Here is a 24,025-nt window from a genome sequence, read left to right on the forward strand (position 1 = left end):
AACAACACACATGCTGTCAACCAGTAGACAAGAGTGAGACGTCAGAGAATATGGCGTCGGTTTAGGTTACTGGCTCTTGTCTGGTCTTCCCCTCTTAACGCTGCGCTCATTACTCAAGAGGAACAACAGAGGGACTCTCACATTACAGCACGTACAGCGCAGGGCCAGGGTCTGCGCTGTTATATAGTAGCCTCTGAAGTAACAACAGTAATCTATCAGCGCGTCGCATTAATGAAACCAAGAAGAGAGGATTGTTCACGGGATTAGCTAGCTAACCAGCTAGTTAGCCTTAGTTTCTAAAGTGTGGTTTTTGGAGTCTTTTTAGCCTTCTTCTCCTTGACTTTCGGATTGCAACATGAGTTCTTAAAATCTTCGACCATTCCCGTTACCACTGTTTCTGTCATTCGTGCTCTACACTTTTATTTTCTTTTTCTGTCTGACGCGGCTGGCAAGCTAATATAAATGTCGGATAATCAGAGTTGGAATTCGTCTGGCTCGGAGGAGGACTTGGACACGGAGTCTGGGCAGCCTGTTGAGCTCGGTGGGATCCTCAGTAAGGTAAGGTGAAACCAGGGAGTAGGGGGGACGGTGTGAGGGTCTCGCCTGTTAGTTCTTTAAGGAGTGCACATAAATCGTTTTCATTATCATACTCAATGTCGCTCTTGTGTTGTTTCCATTTTCTTTAATCACGTGCATTGCCTGCCTAGTTCAAGACCGGTTTTAATCTTGGCATGACGTGCAGTTGTTAGTTAGCCAGCTTGATGGCCAGGTAACAGTCGTAGTCACGGTAGGAAATATGTCTTGAAAGACAGTCTTCACTGTTAACTACAATGGCTAACTAATTAGATTGGAATTCGGCCTCTTAATTACCTGGGTAGAGTACTGTCTCATATGTTAACATCGTAGCAAGCTAACGTTAGCTAGATTAGCTACGGATGTCAACAATACGTATTTTCAATTTAGTAATGCAAGTAACAACTAGCACACGTTTATAGAAAACATTCAGTTATCTTCCAAATGGTAACATTAACGTTATAGATTATTGGATTTAGCCACAGTCCACCAGTCACACGGAATAGCTAACTTAAGTTAGATATTCTTGATAAGTTTATTATTGCTCATCCGTGGAGGTGCTGTTGATCGCGTAAAGTATGTGATTTTTATGGACTTTAAACTTGGACTAGTTACTTTCACAACCCAACTACCGCCATGCTTTGCTCAAGGTCCAAAGTCAATTATATTGCTGGATCATTGAGTAAAAGTGGTCTTTAATTATGGAAATGTCTGAAATCGTAAGTTAGAACATCTAGCATTGCGAACAACGTCTGAAGCAGGTATTATACCGATTTTTTACTCCTTCGCAAATGCAAACTAATCCGCATGCACATGAGCAACATTTTACTCTCTTTAAAAAAGTGAACACTTCTCAAAAATGACATGTGCCTAGCTAATCCTGTATCTGGTTGCATTTGATTTACTACCGTAAAGATTGCATGCCAAGTGTTTATTTCAATTGGTGGAAATCCTCGCAATACATTTTGGGATGGTCGGAGCAGGCTCACTGCAAAATGAAAGCCTTGTAAATTAATTGGTATTCATATGCAGGTCCTCTATCGGCCCCCTAAAGAATCAATTAATATCAGTACTGCAGCGCAATGATGTCCTCGCGGTTCCCTGTGTTTTCTTTAGTGGACCAATTACATCCACGGGTGGCAGGACCGCTGGGTAGTGCTGAAGAACAACACGCTGAGCTATTACAAGTCCGAGGACGAACGGGAGTATGGCTGCAGGGGCTCGCTGTGCCTCAGCAAAGCTGTCATTACGGTAAGAGTCGCGCAAACACGAGTGTGACCTGCCAAAGCGGCATTATGCAGTGTCTAGCCACTTGTCATCAGAAATGATGTTGTCCTTATTCCCAGCCGCAGTTATATTCCTGACACCAAAGTGAATGCTTTCTACCTTAGCTTTTTTTTTTTTTTTTTTTTTTTTTTTTTTGCGTTTTCCATTGTAACGGATTTATTCAATAGCTGAAAATAGGATTACCTCGAGCGTGTAATTCAACGAATTCACGGGTTTTCTTTTGAGGTGCCCTAGTACATGCGTATTTGATTTATTCGATGTTGTTTGCTAGGGGCGCGACAAGAATCAACATCGGGGATCAGTGCAGTACTGGAAACCTACAGTATATAGCCTATTAACCATTTGCAGTTGCTTTTTTACGGTATTGATATGACGGATGATGTGTTATGCATTCTGTTCTGCCCTATAAAAGGTTATAGTGTTCAGAGCTCCAAATGTTTCAGTCCAAGTAAATAAGTTAGCTGGCTGTTGATGCTTTAATACTCATAGTTAACTTCCTTCTCAGTGGGGTATAACTTAACTGCACCATAAACAAAAAGGCATGCGGCGATGTGTTTTGGCCAGGGAAGATACCCAAGCCATTGGGAGAAACTCAGCGTTGATGCACCCTCCTATCATTTAACACATCCATGTTATTTCACTGTTTGCGTTTCTCACCTTGACCAAAAAGGTTCATTACTAACAATGATGTTGTGCGTCCTCAAAATCAGTATTGAGTAGAACTGCCTGAATTTTCCAGGGGTTAGCAATGCAGGTAAATGCTGTGAACAAGCAAAAAACACAAACTTTGTCTCCCGTACTAGAAATTAATTTGCTTTTCGAATGACTGCTCTTGAATTTTTAGGCCCTAGCATGCTCCTTCAGTACATCTGAGTAAAAACAAAGAGGTAGCGGAAGACCAGAGGTTAAAGCGACAGTGCATTATATTTATGGTTAATTCCATCGGTCAAAGGTTAATCCTTCTAATTATCACTGAGCAGAACTCGGACTGTAGTTTCAAAGTAGGTTGTATCGTGACAGCTTCAATGCAGACTCGGAATAAAATATAATGAAGGGACCAGTGCATGTATAGCTGTTGCGTTTGTTTGTATTGCTTTGGTATGCACCATTTTATCTCAAACTTGATTTGTGATAAACTATTCATATAGGTTTGTGTCCCTAGCCTGTGTAGGCTATTCACGGTTTACACAAATGAAACTCATATTTCTCAGGCTTATCATTTGCTCAGCTACTGGGGTAGGGAACATTAACCTTTTGACCTGGGCGTGACTAGAGTTCAACTGTTGTTTTTGGTGCAGAGGTGTGGAACTAGTATTTTAATACATACGCTCTATAGGCTGTGATGAGTTTCACTTGTAGATGTGCAAGAAAGACGTTACTGGAAAAAAGTGACATCACTCTTTTGTGGTGAGATGTGTGTTTGACCACATCCTTCCCTGCAGTTAATGGATTTAATACTTTCGAAGTTCTGTTAAAATCTCCACATCCTGGTGGAACGGTTCTGCTTGTGCAGAGAAAGCGCTGTGGTCAAGTATGGAGTTTAGAAATGAATGGGTTTACACATTCAGGCTAAACATGATTAAGGCTAAATCTTTTTGCGCTGAACCGTAATATGTGTCATTGCCGTAGGCTATTTATTAATTTATCAATTTATTACCAGCCAAAGATTGAACACGGTTGTTGGGACTGCTCTGAGTGCAATGTAATTAAACTGGCTGGGGAAACTCAGCCGTCAGCAAGCAAGGCCCAAGCAAGCGCTCACTGAACCGCATGAATTTTGGCTTGCGCTGGCTTGCTCGCGTCGTTTATCTGGTCCTCCCAGAGAAAGCAGGCATCAGCCCCCTTTCCTAGCGCCAGGCGGGCATCGCATCGCGACAAACGTTTACCAGGCCTGGGTAGCCGCTCGCCGAGCATCCAATCTGGGATGTTTCATATTTCTGTCCTCTCCGTTCCTGCTAGTCTGCAAATAAATTCCGAATCTGGTTTAAATGCTTCCGGAGCTGGGTCAGCTGGAACGGGGTCAGTCAGGGAGTCGTCTGCATTCGGAGCGTCTGAATCACTGTGTGCTTATTGCGCGAGGTGGCTTATCACTTTAAGGCCGCTAAGCTGTTACCAAGTTATTTCGAGGGTGAAATATTACTGCGTTGGACTTGGAGCCCAGTTTTTGAGATGATATTTCCTAAGAGGGCCTTTCATCAGATTTCATTAAAGGTCACTTGGATTTTAGCGCCGTCGGTGCAGAAAACAGTTTCCATCTTTTGACCTGTATCAGGAAATATTTTCCTGACTTGGTGCATGAGAGGATAGCATTTCGCAGAGCACTGGAATGTGCTGTTTGTTCACATGCTTTCATTTTACCTTGGGCTTCATAAGCAGGACTTTAGATGGAGGGTTCAAAGTCCATTAATGGCCTGCTTTGTTATCTTTCAAAACACCCCCAAGAAACTGTGTTAAATCCTTTCAATAAACACTAGGGTTTACTGCATTTATTTATTTTTTGCTGCACCGGCAACAGATTTTTCTGAAAACAGCTGACTTCATTTTCTCAAGTAGCGCATTCCTGTTCGGAAGCCTGGTTGCAAATGACATCCGTTTCCCCAAATGAAATTTCCTCGAATCACAAGAAGTTTGCACATATTGCAAGGCGTGCTGTGTGCAGGGAATTTGTGACATTAAGCTCTTCCCTCTGCTGAGTTAAAGTTGCATTTGCAGCAAACTATACCCTTCCTGAAAAGTATAATACAAAAATACTGGGTAAAATGCTTGGGGAAAGTATTTTTCATAAGCAGTTAACAAGTATTGGATTCTAAGCCACAAAGCTAAAAATGGGGCCTCAATTGTAGCAAAGTGTGTATCTGTATGTGCAAGCAAGGGGTAGACATAGACCAACATCTCCATTTTCTTTTGGGGGAGACCTTGCTTTCAAACCTATGTCTTGTCTGTCAAGTGTTTTATGTGCATTTTTACATTGATAAACCAAAGGGCCTGTGGGTATATTGTGAAATTAAAGAACTAGAAGTAAACTAAATACTGTAGTTGCAAAGGGTGTGAGTGTTGGTGTTATGTTTGGACGGGCCCTATACACATTCACTTCTGCATCGATTTAAAATTTAGTTCTGCTTTTGCTGCCCTGAATTTTGATATCAGAGGGGAAATACATCTTATTTTGTATAATGATGCATGCTTGGAAAGAAGTCCAAAGTTGTTTGCAGAAGTGTGTACGAACTGCATATTTATTTATGTTTGTGGAATATGTTTTTGGGAAGAGTCTTAAGTACATCTGGGTTACCGCTGGGCCACTTGGGTCAGACGTCCTGTTACTGGATCTAAAAAAGGTCTGAAAAGTGTGTGAAATTGACAGGCCTATTTTTGGTATTTGATATTGCATTTTGCAGATGGCTTTTGCGGCCCGATTTCGGACGACGCGATTGCAAATGGCCTCCGTTGGGCTTACTCAGCGGTTGAGTCTTTATTGATGCTGTGAATATTTGATAACGGCGCGCTATTTACGGTGTTGTGTCGGCCCGAGGGTCACCTTAATTTCATTTCCAGCCACTTTCTAAATGTACACGGCATATCTCCAATAGAAAATTCCTGCTGATGCCTTTCCCTCTAAATCCTATGACAGTTTGTCTCCTTCCCTTCCTAGTACTGATTTTTAATGTGTGTAATGATAGAGGAAATCATTGCAAATAGGGTAATTCTATATAGGACTAATAATAACGTACATGTATATAATAACAATGCAACAATACTACTACTACTAATAATAGTCTCCATCATCAAACATCATTTCCATCAGCGTGTATACTGTTTGCTCCCAGTGGGTTCTGGTTGCCTGCTCTCCATGATCAGTGTGACTGCGACAGCAGAATAGCCTGCATCTTATCGCCTACTAAGAACTTTTTCTTTATGTGTTTACATTACAGTACATTACCAGCATTTAGCAGACGCTCTTATCCAGAGCGACTTTTTACCTACTGTAGCATTTACATTGCATCCGTTTATACAGCTGATATATACTGAAGCGATGCAGGTTAAGTACCTTGCTCAAGGGTACAATGGCAGTGTCCTACCCAGAAATTGAACCTATGACTTTTGGGTTACCTTGCCCTTTATGCTACAATGAAGGTTACGCTTTTGCTGCCTGCCAAATAAAAGGGGTCTTAATGAGAAATTTGCATTCCAGTCTCATGAAAGACTGCAGACAAGACTTAGCCTAGTTAGTGTTTGCAATTTCTGCAGTGCTGTTTCTATGAAACGACCTCCAAATGAATTCTGGTCCTACGGCCAAAACCAGTGTGAAAACACGCTAGTTATTTGCCTTCATAACAAAACCCGACTTTTTTCATGTAGCTATAAAAAGTGTCACGAATGCATTTTGCCATTTAAAAAAAAAAAAAAAAAAACTGTTTAGAACATAAAGAAACGGTAGAGAAGTAGCTTTTCTCGGCCATGAAATGGACTGCACTGTAAAGCGTGCTTCTGTGTGCACGTCCAGGGGGTGTTCAGCTCCTGCTGAGGGTCTGTGTGTTCTGTTTTATGACAAAGCCTAACCGACCTGTCTCTTCTGAAATATCACCACCGGGCTGTTGGCCTTTATCAGGGCTTGAAAGCAGGCATATTGAATGAGGTTTGACTGTTAGCTGTGGGGGAAACTCTGTCTTGTTAGATTAGCCTCGGTTGTGACGAGGTGGTCTTTTGCACACGGACCAGCGGACCAGCAGAAGCCTGGCCGTGGGCCGTGGCTTCGCGCACGCACTCCCTTACTGGGGGGGGTTCCACTTCAGAGCCATTTGGGAAGTTTTTCTTGGACAGTCCATGAAAGCATCGCCTTCTTCAGACCTCTAAATATTTTTCTAAAAAAAACAACAAGCCAGAATGACGGCAGGGGTGAACTTCGCGGATTACCTCATGACCGACCGGCCTATCAGGAAGGCCAGCTTCAGACCATCGACCAGGACCGCTGTTTTTGTCCAAGCCCCCCCCCACCAACCACTCACCGCCCACATGCAGAGGGGAGCGCAGCGCTTTATTTCGGCGCCGGCCGCAGCCCATCCTGAGCGGTTCACTGAAGTGTCAGCTGTGGTTTGGCATCGGTTCAGCTTCAGTCTCGGGGTTTCTTGGACCGTCTCCAGCTCACGGCCACGCGAACGAACCGCATTATTCTCAAAGGTTCCCTCTGCTACAAAACCTACAGCTGCTGCTGGTTCTGAATGGAAATTTCCGCTCAGCGAATGAATCTTTGTGCTCGGATTTACAATTTAGTTTTTTTTGATATGGTCTCTGTTTTACATGGCCCACACGCTTTTACTCTTCTGGCCTGTGAAGACAGTCTTCAGACTGTAGTGCACTCCGCACTTAGATCTCTTAAGTTTTTTGTTTTGTTTGTGATGCATTACTGGATCACAGCCTATAGGCGGCACATTTTATGCCCCTTTAGAATCAGTCTGAAGACTCAGTTTGATATTGCACACCATCCTGTCGGTGGCTTCCATCGAGAGCTGGCCGTTGAAAATATGAGACTGGCAACGAGACATCGGTAACATCAGTCGGCTTGTTGCTGGAGCAGAAAAACCGGATTGCAATCTTTCTCGACATCTAGAAGATGAATATCGTGTCACCGAACAGTAGAGTTGTCCAACAGTTTGTAATATTTAGCTGCTGAAGCAGAACTTCGGCACGGTGTTTGGTTTCAGGTGCGTTCCCTTCCATTGGATAGCTGAAGTTGTTTTGCATGCACAGTGCTGATTCACGTCCTCGTGCGGTTATCTGCGGTGTAGACGTCGCGGGGTCAGCTCTGCGTCCCTGCCATCTTGGGACGCACTTCCTGCGGACAGAGAGCCGTTCCGCGCTGTCCTTTGCCCGACAGGAAGTGACGTCAGCATGCGGCTAGGTTTTCAAGTATGCGCGTGAAGACTTTCATCAGGCATAGTGTGCCGTCATGTGTCAAGTAGAAATGTATACTGTTCCTTTCCAAAAAAAAAAGTGACAAAGTTACTCCAAAATATTTTATTTTCAGGTGGCTTTTTTGTTCCGTCGTCATTAGAGCAGGTGACGTACAGTAGATGCATCTATCTGTGGTCAGTCAGTCTCATTCAGAGGGGAGCAGTTTGCCGCTGTACAAATGACGGTTTGTGGCTGAGCTTCAGCGTTTGAAGCGCGCCGCGAATCTCAGTTCAGATCATCACAATGGCGCGTGTCAGGTTTCATCGAAAGCCGGCGAAGCGACCGCCTGGATTTACGGTGGCGGGGGCGGCGGGGAGGCGAGATTTATCCGAACGCGCGGCGTCTCCTTTTCACCTCTTTGTGTCGGCGGCTGGCTGGGCCTGTGAGGGCGGGCTCTGTGCTTTATCCGTCCCCGGACCGGAGCGCGCTAGCCGGTGCTAAGAGGTCCTTAGCAACTCCTTGCTGTTCCCTTTGCCTATATTGAGCGAAGGATACGGTGAAAAACAGCAGTGCTAGAATGGTAGAATGCACACCTTGGTGACGTGTGGTGTCTGATCAAACTTGCGATGTCACTTATTCTAGAGATCTAACATTGCTATCAAAAAAAATGCAGTATTTGCTACTGGTGTTGGCCTGTTCAGTAATGATAAGGCAGAGTGAAAAATCCCTTTCTTCCTGTTTTAGGCTCCTGGTATTTTGTCCTTCCCCCATCATTATGTTGTTGTTTGTGTGGGTTCACTGAGTTTTACTACTATATTCAACTTAGCTATAAATGTGAAATTGAGGATTGGGTCATGCCATTAATTTAGTTCTTGTAAAAAATGTAGCTGGCTACATGCAGGACGGATTCTAGCGGAGTAGGAACAACCGCGGAGGCACCTATTCGGTTCACGCGCAGCCGCACTTCCTGTTTATTCCTGTTATGTGATTGGCGGTCACCGCGGCCCGACGGCGGCGGTCAGCGCGACCTGTTCTCCGCTCCCCGGCGGAGTCACGGCAGAACTCGCTCTTCGGTTCGGGAGCGCCGTCCCGGAGGAGCCCGCGGAATTCTCCGCGCGTGTGCCAAGGATCGGCACCGCCAGCCCGGGAGTTCTTCCAGCGCTGGCGAAGAACGCGGGAGCCCCTGGCTGCGATCGCTCCGCGCGGGCCACGGCCCGGGGGGCGTCGGCCATGTTTAGACGCCTGCGGCGAACGGCGGCTTTCTCGTGTGAAACCCGCTTCAAGCCCAAAAAGGCCCAGGCTACAGTAGATTAGCGACAGAGCTGCTGCTTCTGCCTTTCTGGGGAGGGGGGTTTCACTTTTGCATGAGGCATTTAAATTCAGGCATTTAAATTTGGACTCAAATGCAGTTTGTACAAAATGTACATTTCTGTGCATTAATGGGCTTACGGTACATAAATGGGCTGCAGTATGTTTTAATAGGGAGACCTTTAAAAAGACAACATGATCTTGTCTGATTTGGTCGGTTGATTTTCAAAGGGAATTCTTACCGCTGCCTGTCAGTGTTACTAAGGGAGCTGCTTTGTGTCGCCTGTATGTTTACGTCCGGTTGTAAATGCTGTGCGTTCAGACCGTGGCGCACCTGCTTTCACTCTTTCTGTCTGTTTATACGCTTCATTTGAGCGGTTGAATGGGCCACGGTCGCTTAGACCGAGTCACGCAGGCTTAGCGGTATCCAGCCAGGTGCTGAACCGCCCGGTCTGAGCGATGGGTCGGCCCAGGACAGGAAGGGGGTCTCGCTGGGGCGTGGCGTCCGAGCTGAGGGTCACGCATTCTGTTTCTCGCTCTGCCCTCCCCCCCCCCCCCCCGCAGCCCCACGAGTTTGACGAGTGCCGCATCGACATCAGCGTGAACGACAGCGTGTGGTACCTGCGGGCCCAGGACCCCGAGCACCGGCAGCAGTGGATCAACTCCATCGAGCTCCACAAGGTAAGGGGCCTGGTGGGGGGGTGGGGCAGGGTCTGGGGCCTGGTGGGGGGGTGGGGCAGGGTCTGGGGCCTGGTGGGGGGGTGGGGCAGGGTCTGGGGTCTGGTGGGGCGGTCCCCACTGGCTTTTCGGTTTTCAGAGGCTGGTAATTCTGGTCCTCCGGTCAGCGAAATCAAGGCCTTCGGTTTTGAAGCATTAAAGTCTCCCTTTTAAGGGGTTGCAGCAGTTTTGACTAATAATCAGGCTAACGACATTAAGTGTATTTCACAGAATCCTTATTGACATTATTATTCCTGATGAAGTTTTGAAGACTAAGAATGCTAAATATTGGAGGATAAAGTCTCTCGGTAGTCTAAACGTATCAAAACCAAATACCAGAGTTCTGGATTTAGTTATGTTGCATTGGTGCCATTTTGTTTCAGTCAGGTAATGACTGACTGCTGAGCCGCTTAATTGTACATTGAACTTTAACTTGAAATGAGCAAACCTCTCGTTTTTTCCCCTCCAGTCTTCCTGACGTGTAATCTCTTTCGTCATGGGTTAATGAGTGAATTCCGCTATCCTCTGGACGTGCGCTGGAGGTTGTTTTGACTGACCTAAACCACAGGACAGCAGGGATGTTTGTCCTGTGGCTGCCGTAGTTTGTTTTCTCAGCATTTAAACAGCAGGCGGTGTTTTCAAAGCTGCTGCGGCACCGGGTTCTTCTGGAGCGCGCTCAGTCGTGCCGGGGCCAGTGTCCAATAGCAGCCTGGCTTTAAAATGTAACGCACACCCCCAAAAGTCTCCCAGCCGCAAAGGACTGGGCGCCAAAACTGGGTGCGTGTTTTCCCTCCCCTCATCAGGGGTCTTACAGATGGAGGGGAGGCCTTGAACTGGCTGCCCACGGAACCATCCAGAAGGGTGCAGAGAGACGTGGGGGGTGGAGGGGGCTGAAGGCCCTTAACCAGAAACACACTCCGGAGAAACTGCAGGCCCCACTCGCTCACAGACTTGGCGGAACGGCTGCGTTCCCGGCGCGCTCAGAGAGAGAGAGAGAAAGTAAGAAAGCAAGAAAGCGAGAGAGAGAAAGACCTCTTTGTTTTAATTACACTTGAAAGCGAGACGCGGGGCTGTAACTCATTTTTCCATGGCTGTAGCTGACAGGGATGCGCCTGTTGAGCGGGAGCCAGCGCGCGGTCCCCACAGGGCGTAAGCAAAGCCAGAGACTACGAGTCCCACGTATCCCGGCTCCGCCCGGAGCGGGAAAGCCACGCGGGCCTGGCCGGTTCGTCCTCCTCTTCCCACGGCCCGTGCGCTCGCACGCCCCAGCTAAACCTGGGAAATTGAGTTTTTTTTGGGGGGGGGGGCAAAACTGAAAAGCCTTCAGGACGACGGCCTGTAAAGGAGTCCGAAAGGGAGTGAAAGAGCGGCGCATCTGCCTGCAGAAAATGGGCCGATCGCTGGGCTGCGTTCACCCCCCTCTCAGCTGTGTGTGATTAAAGCCAGATCCAGAGGAAGGAGCCGCACGGCTCGCGCTGGGGAAGAGGCTCAGATGTCTGGCCGTCTTTCCTGGGGGCGGGACGGGGCTTTTGGGACGGGGGATGGGAGGCGTGTGGCGTGCTCTCCGGTTCGCCGGTCCTTTTGGTGTTGCTACAAAGCGATGCGTTTTTGGCTCTGTGCCCCAGCGCTCAAATGAAAGCTGACAGTCTGCACTTTAAACCGCATGTTCATTCTTTCATTTCAAATCCAGTGTGCTGGAGTACAGAGCCAGAGCAACACAAATTATGTCACTGTCTAAACATTTAAAGTGTGTATGTGTTTGTGTGTGTCTGTGCGTGTATGTGTGTGTGCGTGTTTGTGCATGTGTGTGTGTATGCGTGTGTGTGCGTGTATGTGCGCGTGTGTGTGTATGTGTGTGTGTGTGTAGGTGTGTGTGTTTGTGCGTGTCTGTGTGTCTGTGTGTGTGTGTATTCACTGAACGACACACGGAAGTGTCTTGACGGCTTTGCGACACACCGGTATGAGCTTCACCGCTCTGCGGAGAGCTGGTTTTGAATCCCTGAGGAGTGTGAGAATGGCGTGGAACCGGCGGAGGTTTCTGTGCCGCACCGAAACTCCGGGAGGCGCGCTCTCCTCGCGTTTCCCACACAACCAGAAAGCCAAACAGGACAGACGAGATCTGCCGTTCCCCCGCGTCTCCCGAAGGGCTGATCCGGCCCCGCTGCCTTTCCTCCCGCAGTCACGGGCCGTTAGTCACTGGTGAGTAAGCGAGGGGGGGTGGGGGGGAGAGATCCCAGAGCGGGGGCCCAGGAAAGGGGAGTCGCACCCCGGGCTGGGACCTGTGGCTGGCAGCCCACTCTCAACCCTGAAACAGAGCTCTCCTCTCCCCTCACACGGTTAGCGCTTGTGCTTTAAACCCCACGTTCCGGCTACTCTGATGCAAAGTATTATTAGGTTTTCGATATCAGCAGGTTGCCGTGCTAAGTAATGATTCACAGAGGGCAGGTTCCCCGGCCGTACGCACACAGAGCACGTCTGAGCCTGTTTGTATTGACCCGCTGCATTTTCCAAAAGGCTCTGTGCGATTTGGCCTCTGCTCCGCAGCCATCGAGCGCTCGCGATGAATCCCCCGCGTGACGCTCAGGTTCCAGGACGTCCCGTCCGCGAGCCCCCTGTCCGAGCCCCCTGTCCGACTGAGGTCGCCGCACCCGTGGCTCCCCGGCTCGGGTGGAGGAGCCCCCCGTTCGGCTTCGGTGAATCCCACACCGAGCCGCAGAGCCACAGAACCGCTCGATTTGCCCCGCGCCCTTCCACACGGCCTCGTAAAAAAAAATACCGTAGAACGCGTAAAAACCATCTGTTGTTTACGCTCAAGGATACCCGTCCCTCCTCCTCTAGGCCACAGGGTTGTGATGCCGTAATGACTTTCCGCCAGTTTAAAGATTAATTTTTGCAAGCGGCCGCTCCAAATTCCATCTGCAGATTCCAGAGCCTCGAAGTTTCTGTAGACAGTCATGTGACCTCGGGCGAGCGTGCGGTAAGAGCTTACTGTAAGCGCTCGCGGGTTGCTGGGTGTCCTTTCAGGATAGTGACCGCCCTGGCCTGCTGTTGACAGATGCAGTACTTACTCATATCCCCACAGAGGGGAAACCCCTTTCCTTGGCCCTGGCCTCCCCCCTCTCTCTCTCTCTCTCTCCCGCTCGCTCGCTGGCTCTCGTTCTCGCGCTCTCGCTCGACCCGGGTGCAGCCCGAGTGACTGAGTCACTGCCGGCCAGCCCACTCTGAGTCACCGGCCACACCACCTGCCGACCGCCCGCCGGAACTGGCCCGGGACGCCCCTCGCGAGTTTCCGGAATGTTCCGAGCCCACGGCGTCGCCCGCTGCCGTTCAGTCGCGCAGGTTCGAGCGGTTACCACATAGGCACCACGGTCACGTTTAATGAGCCATGGAGTTTTTACTTGGCTTCAAACGGATCACTCCACCTTTTTAAGTGTTTATCTTTTTAAAACTAATTGGATGTGGAGGAAGGCGCGAGTAAGAATCCTCACTGCCTGATGCTTTCATCCCTGGGCACATGAATGAGTATGAATTTGTGGGTAGTAAGTTTGGTGCAGAGGATCGGAGTGTGTAGTTTTCAGTGCACTGGAGTGGTTTGTGGTGTGTTTGCGGAGCGTTTTCAGAGCGTATGTAGAGCGTTTACGGAGCGTGTCTGGAGCATTTGCAGAGTGTTTGTACAGCGTTTTCAGCGAATTTGCAGTGTTTGCGGAGTTCTTGCAGACCATTTGCGGAAGATTTATGGAACGTTTCTGGACCATTTTCTGGGCGTTTGTAAAGCATTTGCAGAGCGTTTGTGAAGCATTTGCAGAGCATTTGCAGAGCGTTTCAGGAGCGTTTGTGGAGCGTCGTAGCGTTTGCGGATCACCAGCGCAGCAGTTTGCAGGCTGAATCTGGGCGTGGCCGTGAGGCACGCGCTGCCGCTGCCGTTTCGCACGTAGCTGCAGAAGCGCTTTCACGCATTCCTGCTGTCGTAGCACCGTGTGCACAAACCCCTTCCATTCGTCTGTGCAGCGTCACGAGACCTACTGCTGTTAGAGCTTACACTTCACACTCAGTGCACAGTGACACACAATGACAAAACAGTGTGAAACCGTCCACTGAGTTTTCAGGGTGCTTGACATTAGTCATAGTGACTTGACTGAATTTAAGAGCTTCAAACTGCATTGTGTGCTGTTTTCCTTTTGAGAACTCCTGCACAGAGGCCATGTCTGTGTGTTTTAATGTGTTTGTGCTGCTGGCTGATGTCATTGATAGCGATATATTGATAGATGGGTATCGGGGCAGAGAATGGTAGAATGCGATTAGAGACTGGAGGTTTGGCAGTACAGAAGCTACCAGCAGGGTGCTCGACGCTGCAAGGGTTACTCCTGGTCTTTGACCTACAGTAACCCCTTTGAATTTGAAATATGTTCTTCTGGCGCCACCCATTGGCATGAAAGGGGAAGCACAGGTAAATTTCACTGGAATGGGAAGTAGCCTATTTAAATGAAAAAAGATTCAATCATGCATGTTCCAGAAACAGGATCAATATTGTTTTATCATTTAATCACACAATACGGGTTTATAGTCTGTCTGGATAAGTGTAATATGACCTTTGACTGAATGCAACTGTGGTTCATATTTTGGATCTAATTTATGCTGCAGGCGTTTCTCTTTAATCTTATCTGGGCATGATTCCTCAGTACTGTTTTATAATATTTTTTATTGGACTACCAAAGAACTGAAACAGTAATAACGCTAAATGTTTATTTCACATTTTCCAAAGCAATATTTTATTGAGAATTTAGTTGAATTGTTGAGTTTAATTTTTGGTCAACGTGCACCTGAAAGAGGACACTTACCATGCGTTTTTGATTCAGTGTATCAGTGATTGCTCCTATGTTAGCAAGGCGTAGCAGACAGGACAGTCTGGTAGACAAATCCGGGACAGAACTGCTTGTAGGTTTCTGCTGAATTATGCAGACTGGCTCGTAGAAAACGCATCCGGCGCTGTCGGCACTTTTTTGCACATTGCGCACTTGCCTGTGTCGCGGCCGTAGTGACTGACAAACACAGATGCACTTCACCTGAGAGAAACTGCATAAAAGCTAGAGCAACGGCTGTGTGTGCTAACCAGAGGATTCGCTACTCCTCCTTGCGCCTTCCCGTTAACGCTTTAGAGGCTTCCCGTCCTGAAAAAAACACGGCTCTGTCAACCGCATCAAGCCACGCTCCTGCCCCTCACGATGGATTCCGCTGTGCTGCGCAATGAGGTGGGAATGGCCTTGCACGGCAGAAATCTCGTCAATGTTCCCGACGCGCCGGTGGCTTCTGCGGGGAACTGCTTGGCGACACCGGCGTGACGGGACGAGGTCGCGCGATCGCTTAGCTACCCAAGGACTGGTCATGCTTTCGCCTCCCTGCTGCTTCCACACTGGTCACACGGGAATTCCCCTTGTGGTTTCTCTCTCGCCTGGCCTCTACGCGCGCTCGAATCCTCCGCAGCCGACGACGCACGGTGTTCTGCACCGCCAACAATAAAGCTCGCTTTAGCCGGTGGAATGGTGGGCTAAGCACCCTGCACTTTCTCGCATTCCTTTGGCCTTTGCATGCGCGTAAACGCTTGCTTCATCAAAGACCGTAGTGATTTACGGTGATATTGCGCTGCATTGTGATATGGGCCCTTTCATCCTCAGCATGTGAAATTAACCAGCATGCTCCTGTTTTTTATTTTTTAATCCAGCGTTCTGCTTTGCAGATAAAGTACAGCATTGCTTTTATAACAATAACAGATCAGTGTTTAAAGCGCCAATTCATATAATAATAATAATATAATTGTACTTTACAACTTTACAAAACAAATAGCTGTCAGAGGTTTTGGTATTATATGTTTAAGGTAATTGTTTTTGTTTATCTCTGTGTACTAAACTAGTTCCCCTATTCCTACATTATTTTATAGTTTCTGCTTTTATGATTTTAAATTAATTTGTATAAATAAACAAATAAATAAAATTGAACTTTATATAGGAACTTTTTTAATTGTATAGGCTTTATGATGCCATTAATTTCTCAGCAGCATCCATTTGCGTAATTAACCCCAAATTAATTATAATCATCCCAGTTTGTTAGTTCGAAAGAGCCTTTCTGCTAATGATGTAACATTTTATAACAATGTCAAGGTATCACCACTCATTACGGAATGCGAAACATAAAAGCTTATTTGCATAATGAGCTGGCAGCATTTTTGAATGTCATAGTTTAAAAATAGTTGGTTATATTTAACCCCTGAGGGTCTGTGATAAATTTGAAACTCTTTGCATGTGTTTGAGTGCAGATACCCTAGACTACACCAGTTATATAACTGTGTGGACTATAGACTGCCTGTTTCCCCTGTTCAGGGCTTGTAAAAAAAAGGATCTGCTTCCACCCTAAAGCCCAGAGTCTTCCTAGCTGCTATTTTGCATTTCACGGTCTATTTTAAATCCTGATGTTATTTTACTATGAAGAGTTAAGCACAGACAGTTAAGGTTTCCCGTAAGCACGCTTTACCATATAAAATCATTTTAAATGAAACCTACAGCCACATTTTAAATTATGGATAAGGCAGGCTATAAATTATGTGCTCAACGCGGCTCTGACTGCTGTTTATAGATGGCTAAGCGCTAGATGTTGAATGCAATCTGCAGTGTGACGGTTCAAGTGAATTAGAGCCGTGCTGCACCTAATTCCACTCCAGGCATTTCTTAGCAACGCGGGCGTTCATAGTTCGCATCCCGAGTTACGCAGAAGAAGGCTCTTTTTCTTCCCTGGAGTGATTTATTGCCGTTGCGTAAGGAGTAAAATGCGACCGTGCAGGAGCCGTCTCGTATCTGCCGAACGCATCTAGGCGGTTTCTCGGCGCGTCACGTGTTGCGTCGCGTTTAACCCTTGAGCCGGTCTGTTCAGCCTCTCTCTCTGCCTCTATGGCGGTGACAGGACTCGCAGGCTCGGCTCTGTTTACCCTCACACCCTCCGATCTTGTTCTGTTGAAACAGCGGGAGCCTCCTCATCCGGTTAACTGTTAGCGGCCAGCAATTAACTGGTGGCTGCTGGCTTTGGATATCGCCAAACAAAATATACCAGGCCGTTGATCTTTTGACCCTTCTGTTTGGCAAAGGCTGTCCACAGTCAGAGGAACGCTATGCCCTGTTTGCAGCTATTTTTAATCATCATTATTATTATTGTTGTCATTTGCATTAGGCCTCATTTTTATTTGAAAATATGCATGCAGGAGTCACCCAAAACTGACAGTCCTGTGTTATTTTGCTTGACCCTTTCCATAGATATTCTGTAATGAAGACTGCAGTCTAAGAGGAATGATTTGAATTAGCAGTGTGTCAGTACATTACATTGCATTACAGGCATTTGGCAGACGCTCTTATCCAGAGCGACGTACAACAAAATGTATAACCATAACCAGGAACAAGTGCGTAGAAAGCCTTAGAGAGAAGTACCATTCCAAGTGCAGGGAACAACCGCATAGTTCAACTTAGACCCTGAAGGATAAACTGATTAACACTAACACAAACAAGAACAGCAACAACGCAGTCTATGCAAAAATATAAGCAGTAGATAAGACGAGTGCATTAACTAAGTCACCTACGAACAGCTACCTAGTTACAACCCTAAGCTTAAAGTTAATTTAGAGATCAGTAAATCCTGGCTGGTCAGTTGTGTGCTGGTCACTAGTACCTCGACACCAGCTGCGGCTTCAGTCTTTGCAGCTTGGGACTGTACAGTGTTAGCGTGACCCACCACTCTGGGGCTGAAACATCAAAACTACGCTTCTCCAGCACGCTTTGGCAAGCACACTCTGAGGGAGGGAGTAGCATGCTACCCAGAATCTGATTTGTACTGTCTGTCAAACGTGAGCTTTAAGCATGGATTGTGCGTGCTGTACTTGGGCCTGTAAGAGCAGGCCGTATATGCTGTACTGAGGACCGTGTCCTTGGCTCTTCCAGGCAGAGTCGGGTTATGGCTCCGAGTCCAGCCTGCGACGCCACGGCTCCATGCTGTCCCTCACCTCCGCAGCCAGTGGCTACTCGGCTACCTCAACGTCCTCTTTTAAGGTGAGGATCAGCGCTTCGTCACGGGAGCACACCTTTATTTACATTAGCCGGTGCGGTACATTTCATCCACAGGTACAGCACATAACGCCACTGACATGAATGCTTTTCATTCAACATGTAAACTATACAGTGCCTTATGTCAATATAACTATATGACTGTTCCTGTTTGTTTAACATGGCTCATTAGGAATGAAATATGTGTTCAGTGTATAAGCATATTTCACAACAGAAAGATTTTTAAAATTCCATGTGTCTCTTCAGAGCCCAATCTAAGTCCAGTCTGAGTCTTTGCTTTTTAACCTCCAAGTAACAGACCAGGACTGCATAAAAGTGGTCTACAGGGCTTGACGTAGCATTGAATGTACATGACATGGGGCAGAGGTCTCTACCCAACACTCACTACTCAGTTACAAGAGAGATGAAGAAAAGTGTTATTACGTACAGTGGGTTAGTCATACATACAGCTTATTTAATTTCATCCTGAAACAAACTGGTCTGATTTGTAGCTGAATGCAAATAGACTTTATGCAGTATCTTAACCACTTCAGAGTTGTCTTATATTGAGGGTGCATGTGTTCAGTGAACTCGATTAAGCGCTGGGAGCAGAACCCCCACCCCCTTCCCCCTCGTGGTGTTCACTGTCCCACGCTGAACACCGCTGCCCCAGTCGCAGTCTCTCCCCTCCGTCTGCGCTGGACGCCGCACGCACGGGAAAATGTCGCCGGAGAGAGTTAGCAAGCGGCGGCGGAGGAGAGCTCAGCTGTGCTGTGTGTGCCGTCCCCAGAAAGGGCACAGCTTGCGCGAGAAGCTGGCCGAGATGGAGACCTTCCGGGACATTCTGTGCAGGCAGGTGGACACGCTGCAGAAGTACTTCGACGCCTGCGCGGACGGCGTGTCCAAAGACGAGTTTCAGAGGGATAAAGGTAACTCACGCAGGAAAAAAAGAAAGGAAGGTTTATTTCTCAGGTGAGGTCTTGCAGAGATTTCACAGTGAAGTGCTGAACGTCTCCTTTGAATAAAACTGTTTACAGTACTTGTAACTTGTGTAGCAAGAAAACAGTAATGCTACAGAAAGTGTAGAGTGCCTAACTCCTGCTAGTAACACGTTTCATTTAACTTAACTCTGGTCAATTCCTTAATAATCTTATTCACACATGGCACAATATTGAACTGTTGATCTATGATTCATTCAGAATTAATGCAATATTATTTATTGTGTATAATATTATATATTAGTTTGTATTTGGTATGATTCCATTTGAAACTGCATGTTTCTGACATTCTCAGTTTAAATTTGCTTGTTCAAATTCTGCTGATTTGAAAGAAGTGAAAGATGCTGTTTGATTGAGTGACACGACATCTGCGTTACACTGTGCAGTCTTTGGGGGAAAAAAACTGGAGTCTGAAAGAGCAAAAACACTTTACAGGAGCGTATCTCACTCAGTCCAGTTCTCCCAAGAATCCCTGTATCCACTAATTAAAATAGCCTGACTTGGTGGATGCATTTTAGCTGAGGGAAGATTCCTTGGGTCATGACTGGATGAATGCTGTGCTCTTGTTCCCGTAGAAGAACAGCAGCTTGTTTGCGGGGTTGTCCGCTAACGTTCGCACTGCACCCCCATTGTCTGTGAGCGGGCCCAGGCTGTACCTGCCACACGGCCCGGTCTGCCCTTTCGCTCCTAGTCTTTAAACCCTTAAGTCATCCAGAGCCCCGTTGTCTTCCAGTTGTGGAGGACGACGAGGACGACTTTCCGAACACTCGTCCGGACGGCGACAACTTTCACAACAACAACGACAGCAAAGAGAAACGTGAGTTGGGTGGCTATTCATATTGCATACTTTTAAAAACAAGCCCCGCGATCTGTAGGATTCGACAGTCCACCGAGTGGCTCCATTTTGTGATAAAACTGAACTTGTCAGAATGACCTTTTCCTTTGACCGCATCCTGCAGTTCATTCCGTTTCATTATTTCTGCATGGTAACGTGAATGGTCCGTCTCCGATTGTCCAATGGCACGTCTTTCCTTCCCCGCTGTTTCAGTGTTAGCGACTGTGAGCCTGAGGGGAATCAATGGGATCGACTTCAAAGGGGAGGCCATCACCTTCAAGGCCACCACGGCTGGAATCCTGTCCACGCTGTCTCATTGCATCGACCTCATGGTGAAGAGGGAGGACAGCTGGCAGAAGAGACTGGACAAGGTAGAGCGCAGCCCACCTGGGACCCCGCCCCTAAATGGGCGGGGCTATCGCGTGTTGATAGCAACGGCTTTGAGCTGGCTGTAGCGGATAGCGGTCGGCGATTGGCGTTTTTTCATAATCTCTGGGATTTGGGAACTAGGATTAATTTCCTACGATGTCTTGCCCTTTTGTTGCGTTGGGATTGCAGAATGAGACCACTTGCTGTTAGTTGCAGTATGGTTTCAAGTGGACAGACCCTAGCTATAAAACAGATTATTATTAACCAATAAAGCATTATAGCCTTGCCCTTGATAGCCCTGCTCTTGGTTCATTAAGATTCTTTAATTGTTGTTTTAATTTTCTGCAAATACGTATTTTGGTTTATTGGAACAATTTTAGCTAGATGGCTGCTATAAAATGTTCCTTTGGAACAAACGTCCTACATAATTTGAAGATCCTGGGTTGCCACTGTGTGGAGATTCCCCATGCATTGAGCCATGGAGCTGAAACACAAGCACTCTGGTAGTGAATTCACTCACACGCCAGATTAAGCCGTATGATGTACCAAACATTGCACTTTCAATTGGTTTATGCTCAATACAGGTATTCCTGTTGATGCACATGACTTCTGGCTTTTCATACGTGTAGATGGACAGCAGAATGTTTAAGGTGGAGAAGGCCACACTGGTCTAGCACCCAAGGAGGCTGAAGTGGTCGGGCAAGGATGAGGACAGAGATTGTGGAAAGGAGTTGAAAGATGAAGACGGCTCACTTCTTGTGATATTATTGCTACTTTCACAGGTGCAAAGTCCAGGGGACAGAAAGCAGCCCTGCCATGTGTTTCGTCCACACAGGAACTAAGCCAGCTGAATTCACTAATTAGCTCTACCCCCTAGCTGAAGAATTGCGCTAATTAGCAAATATTGGTAGTTGGAACAGAATACTAGGGTGGAATTTTACTTTCTGAACCTGGGTTTTCCTCCTCTGGTGACTTTAATGTATATTTTTGAAACTTTAATATAAGCAACACCACCTCATTCCAGATGCTTAACAGTCTTTCCAGGATTGCCAAATTCCGTGGTTACAGATTTCATTGCAGAATCCACATTATTATACTAGTAAGTAAATACTGCAGGTGCAGCTAGACCCTTCTCTTAATTTATCACAGAGTCCACTGAGTACTTAACCAGCAATCTGAACTTTTAAACCATCATAAATAACTGTTCACGTCAAATCGCAAATCTGTGTTTAAAAATTTTATCAGCGCTTGAAAGATGACTTTTCCAAATAATGCTATCTTGCTTTTTCATCTTGGCCTCCTCTAGCATAGGTTTGTACACCCAAAAGAGCATTTGTGCACGTCTAACCCACTAGGGTTTTGAAAGAATGCAGCTTCTTCGAAAATGTGGAAGGTCAGCCTGTCAAGGTTACCAAGGAGACGCAGGGCTCAGACGTCCCGTGATTAAACTAGGAATTCTTTGGCGGTTTCGGTCGATATTAACCTCAGACCTGCGGGGGGGTGTGTTTCTCAAAGAGGCTTTCTTAACCCCCCTCTCCAGGTGCTAATTGCGAAACCTCCGCCGTCCCTCGAGCTCGCTCTCTCCCGCCTGGCGGAACCGGTTCTCTCTGTTTTTTTTTTTTGTTTTTTTTTTGGGGGGGGCATAAACGTTGAAACCCGAAAGGTAGACAGGAAGTGCCTGTTGCTTGAAACCTTAGCAGAGCTGCCAGCGGGGCGTGGGAACGCAGGAGTGCAGCGGCGGCGTTGGCGGCATCGGCTGCGGCGTCGGGAGGAGCTCAGACGCCGGTCGGAACCCGTCCTCCCCCGCGGTCTCTCCGCGGCGCGGCCCCAGGATGAGCTCCCCGTCGGCGGCGTGGTCGGCCTACGGGCTGGCGTTCTGGAGCCCCAGGGCGCGCTGGGCCTCCGAGCCGGCGCGGGCCGACCAGCAGAGGTGGATCCCCCTCCGCGCGGAGAACGGCTTCTGCGCTGTACGTCCTCCGGCCTCCCCCCTCCACCGCCGACCGCCTGGACGAGTTTCAGCTGGGGAGTGGTTGAGGTTTTTTTTTTTTTCCCTCCCTCCTACTGTTCCGCCGCCACTGGGTGTTGGAGCTCTACGGTGTACGGTAAACGGGTGGAGAGTTTCACGCTCCCTAACTTACGGGTTCTCGTCCCTCTCGAGCGTCTGCCTGTCCGTTTCCTGGAATTTCTCGCTCCGGGGGGGAAGGATGATTTTAAGCCGTGTTGTCAGATTTTGTACCTGGAAACTAACGGAGCGCCGAAATGCTAACCTCGTTTGGAATGGTGATCAAAGCAGGAGTTATGGGAGGTAACGGCTGTGTGCTATAGGAGGTAAACCTTCGGGCAGGGGTCCTTAACCCTTGTTCTGCTGATTCCGTATGGTTTGATGGCTTTAGTTGTTACTCGGCACTTGATCAATTGAACTCACCTCTCCTGGATTCTCAGGTAAATTTCTGAATTAAAGTGAAAATGCAAAAGCAAAAAAAAAAAAGAACAGCAAACGGTGGCTCTCCACACATAGAGCATACTAGCTTTTTACTATGAATGGAAAAGCACAGGTTGTAAAATGAGTGCACACGTGTTGTACTGTACTTCGACACGCCCAGACACACGTGCTATGCTAACATGCAGGTAGAAGGCAGTGAGCGTGCATGTGTGCATTCATAATTTTATCCTGATGTTAAATCTGAATGTGCAGAGGGGTTGCATTTGATCATGTGTCTGGAACGGGATGAACACACACCGAATCTGATTAAAGGGTTAAAAATACGATGATCCTTAGACTGTCTCTCCTTCTCACACTTGAATCGTTTTTTTTTTTTTTTTTCGGAGAGTTGTTACGGCAGTGTTTTTTTTTTTTTTGAGGTTGTGAAATTAATTAAATATTCTATCTCTCTCTCTCTCTCTCTCTCTCTTTCCCCCCCTTCCCTCCCTCTCTCTCTGAAGGAAATGGAGAAGAGGAGGCGAGTAGAGGATGCTTATAGGACTGCCACGGCAGAACTGAAAAAGAAATCTCACTTTGGAGGCCCCGATTATGAAGTGAGTGCTGCTTCTTATCTGTGCATTACTGAATGCAACGAAGCTGGGCTGCAGTGCAGTAAAATGGGTAAGGAGCTGCTCTTGTAACCTAAAGGTTGCCGGTTCGATTCCCAGGTAGGACACTGTTGTACTGATCAGTCTGACTGTAATCATTAAGCTTTGGATAGAAATGCAAGCCTTGTGTCCTGAATCTGAGTTTTTACTTATTTTTAATTATTTTTTTATCCGATTCAACAGGAAGGTCCAAACAGTCTCATCAATGAAGATGAGTTCTTTGATGCTGTTGAAGCTGCCCTTGACAGGCAAGACAAGATTGAGGAGCAGGTAATGGTGGTATTCTTGCCTGTATCTGTATATGTACTCTGTACACAAACATGGTGTAGGGGTGGAGTTTAAGCACAGTAAATTAATCTGAATAAAGGCATCATTCGTCTGTGGACTGGGATGGGGGTGGTGAGGTCAGGGGGTTTGGCCACTGTTTGGTAACATGAATGAATATTCAGTAACCGAAACATAACTTCACCATTTTTATTTTTATTTAACTTTTGTTAATGTCAGGCTGCGTCCAAAATCGCGTACTAACATACTATTCAGTATGCCGAAATCGTATGTGAACCCTTTAAGTATGTCTGAAACCATAGTATGCATCAGGTAGTATGTGAAAATTCACTGGATGTCATACTACAGCAGCTGTTTAAAATGCCACCCCCTCCCCACAGAGCCAGTCGGAGAAGTCCCGGATACACCGGCCCACCCCCGAACCCCCAGGAGATGTGTACTGTGTCATCGGCACTCACAGGTTCGCCCAGAAGGTACGTCCTCCACCCTGCTGCTCCTTATCTTTCACCACTCTGTCAGAAAGCCTGTTTCTCTCTGTGGATCATTTGTCTCTCTCTGTTTCTCTCTTTGGATCATTTGTCTCTCTGTGTTTCTCA

General features: G+C 47.2%; 1 protein-coding gene across 2 annotated transcripts in view; it reads left to right on the top strand.

Annotated features, from left to right (window-relative positions):
- The first annotated feature begins 43 nt into the window (after positions 1–43).
- LOC118206172 (ceramide transfer protein-like) overlaps positions 44–24,025 on the top strand; it is a 31,442-nt gene continuing 7,460 nt past the window's right edge. Inside the window, exons 1-10 of one of the 2 annotated variants that reach the window (XM_035378456.1) lie at positions 44–558; positions 1,690–1,824; positions 9,622–9,738; positions 17,751–17,858; positions 18,643–18,781; positions 19,584–19,667; positions 19,899–20,056; positions 22,998–23,090; positions 23,328–23,414; positions 23,810–23,902. In XM_035378456.1, coding sequence (XP_035234347.1) covers positions 463–558; positions 1,690–1,824; positions 9,622–9,738; positions 17,751–17,858; positions 18,643–18,781; positions 19,584–19,667; positions 19,899–20,056; positions 22,998–23,090; positions 23,328–23,414; positions 23,810–23,902 — 1,110 coding nt within the window. In that variant the 5' untranslated portion in view covers positions 44–462. The remainder of the gene's footprint in view (positions 559–1,689; positions 1,825–9,621; positions 9,739–17,750; positions 17,859–18,642; positions 18,782–19,583; positions 19,668–19,898; positions 20,057–22,997; positions 23,091–23,327; positions 23,415–23,809; positions 23,903–24,025) is intronic. The other variant, XM_035378457.1, reaches the window with a different exon arrangement.

The sequence above is a fragment of the Anguilla anguilla genome, chromosome 10 (genome assembly GCF_013347855.1).
Source record: "Anguilla anguilla isolate fAngAng1 chromosome 10, fAngAng1.pri, whole genome shotgun sequence".
Taxonomy (NCBI): Eukaryota; Metazoa; Chordata; class Actinopteri; order Anguilliformes; family Anguillidae; genus Anguilla; species Anguilla anguilla.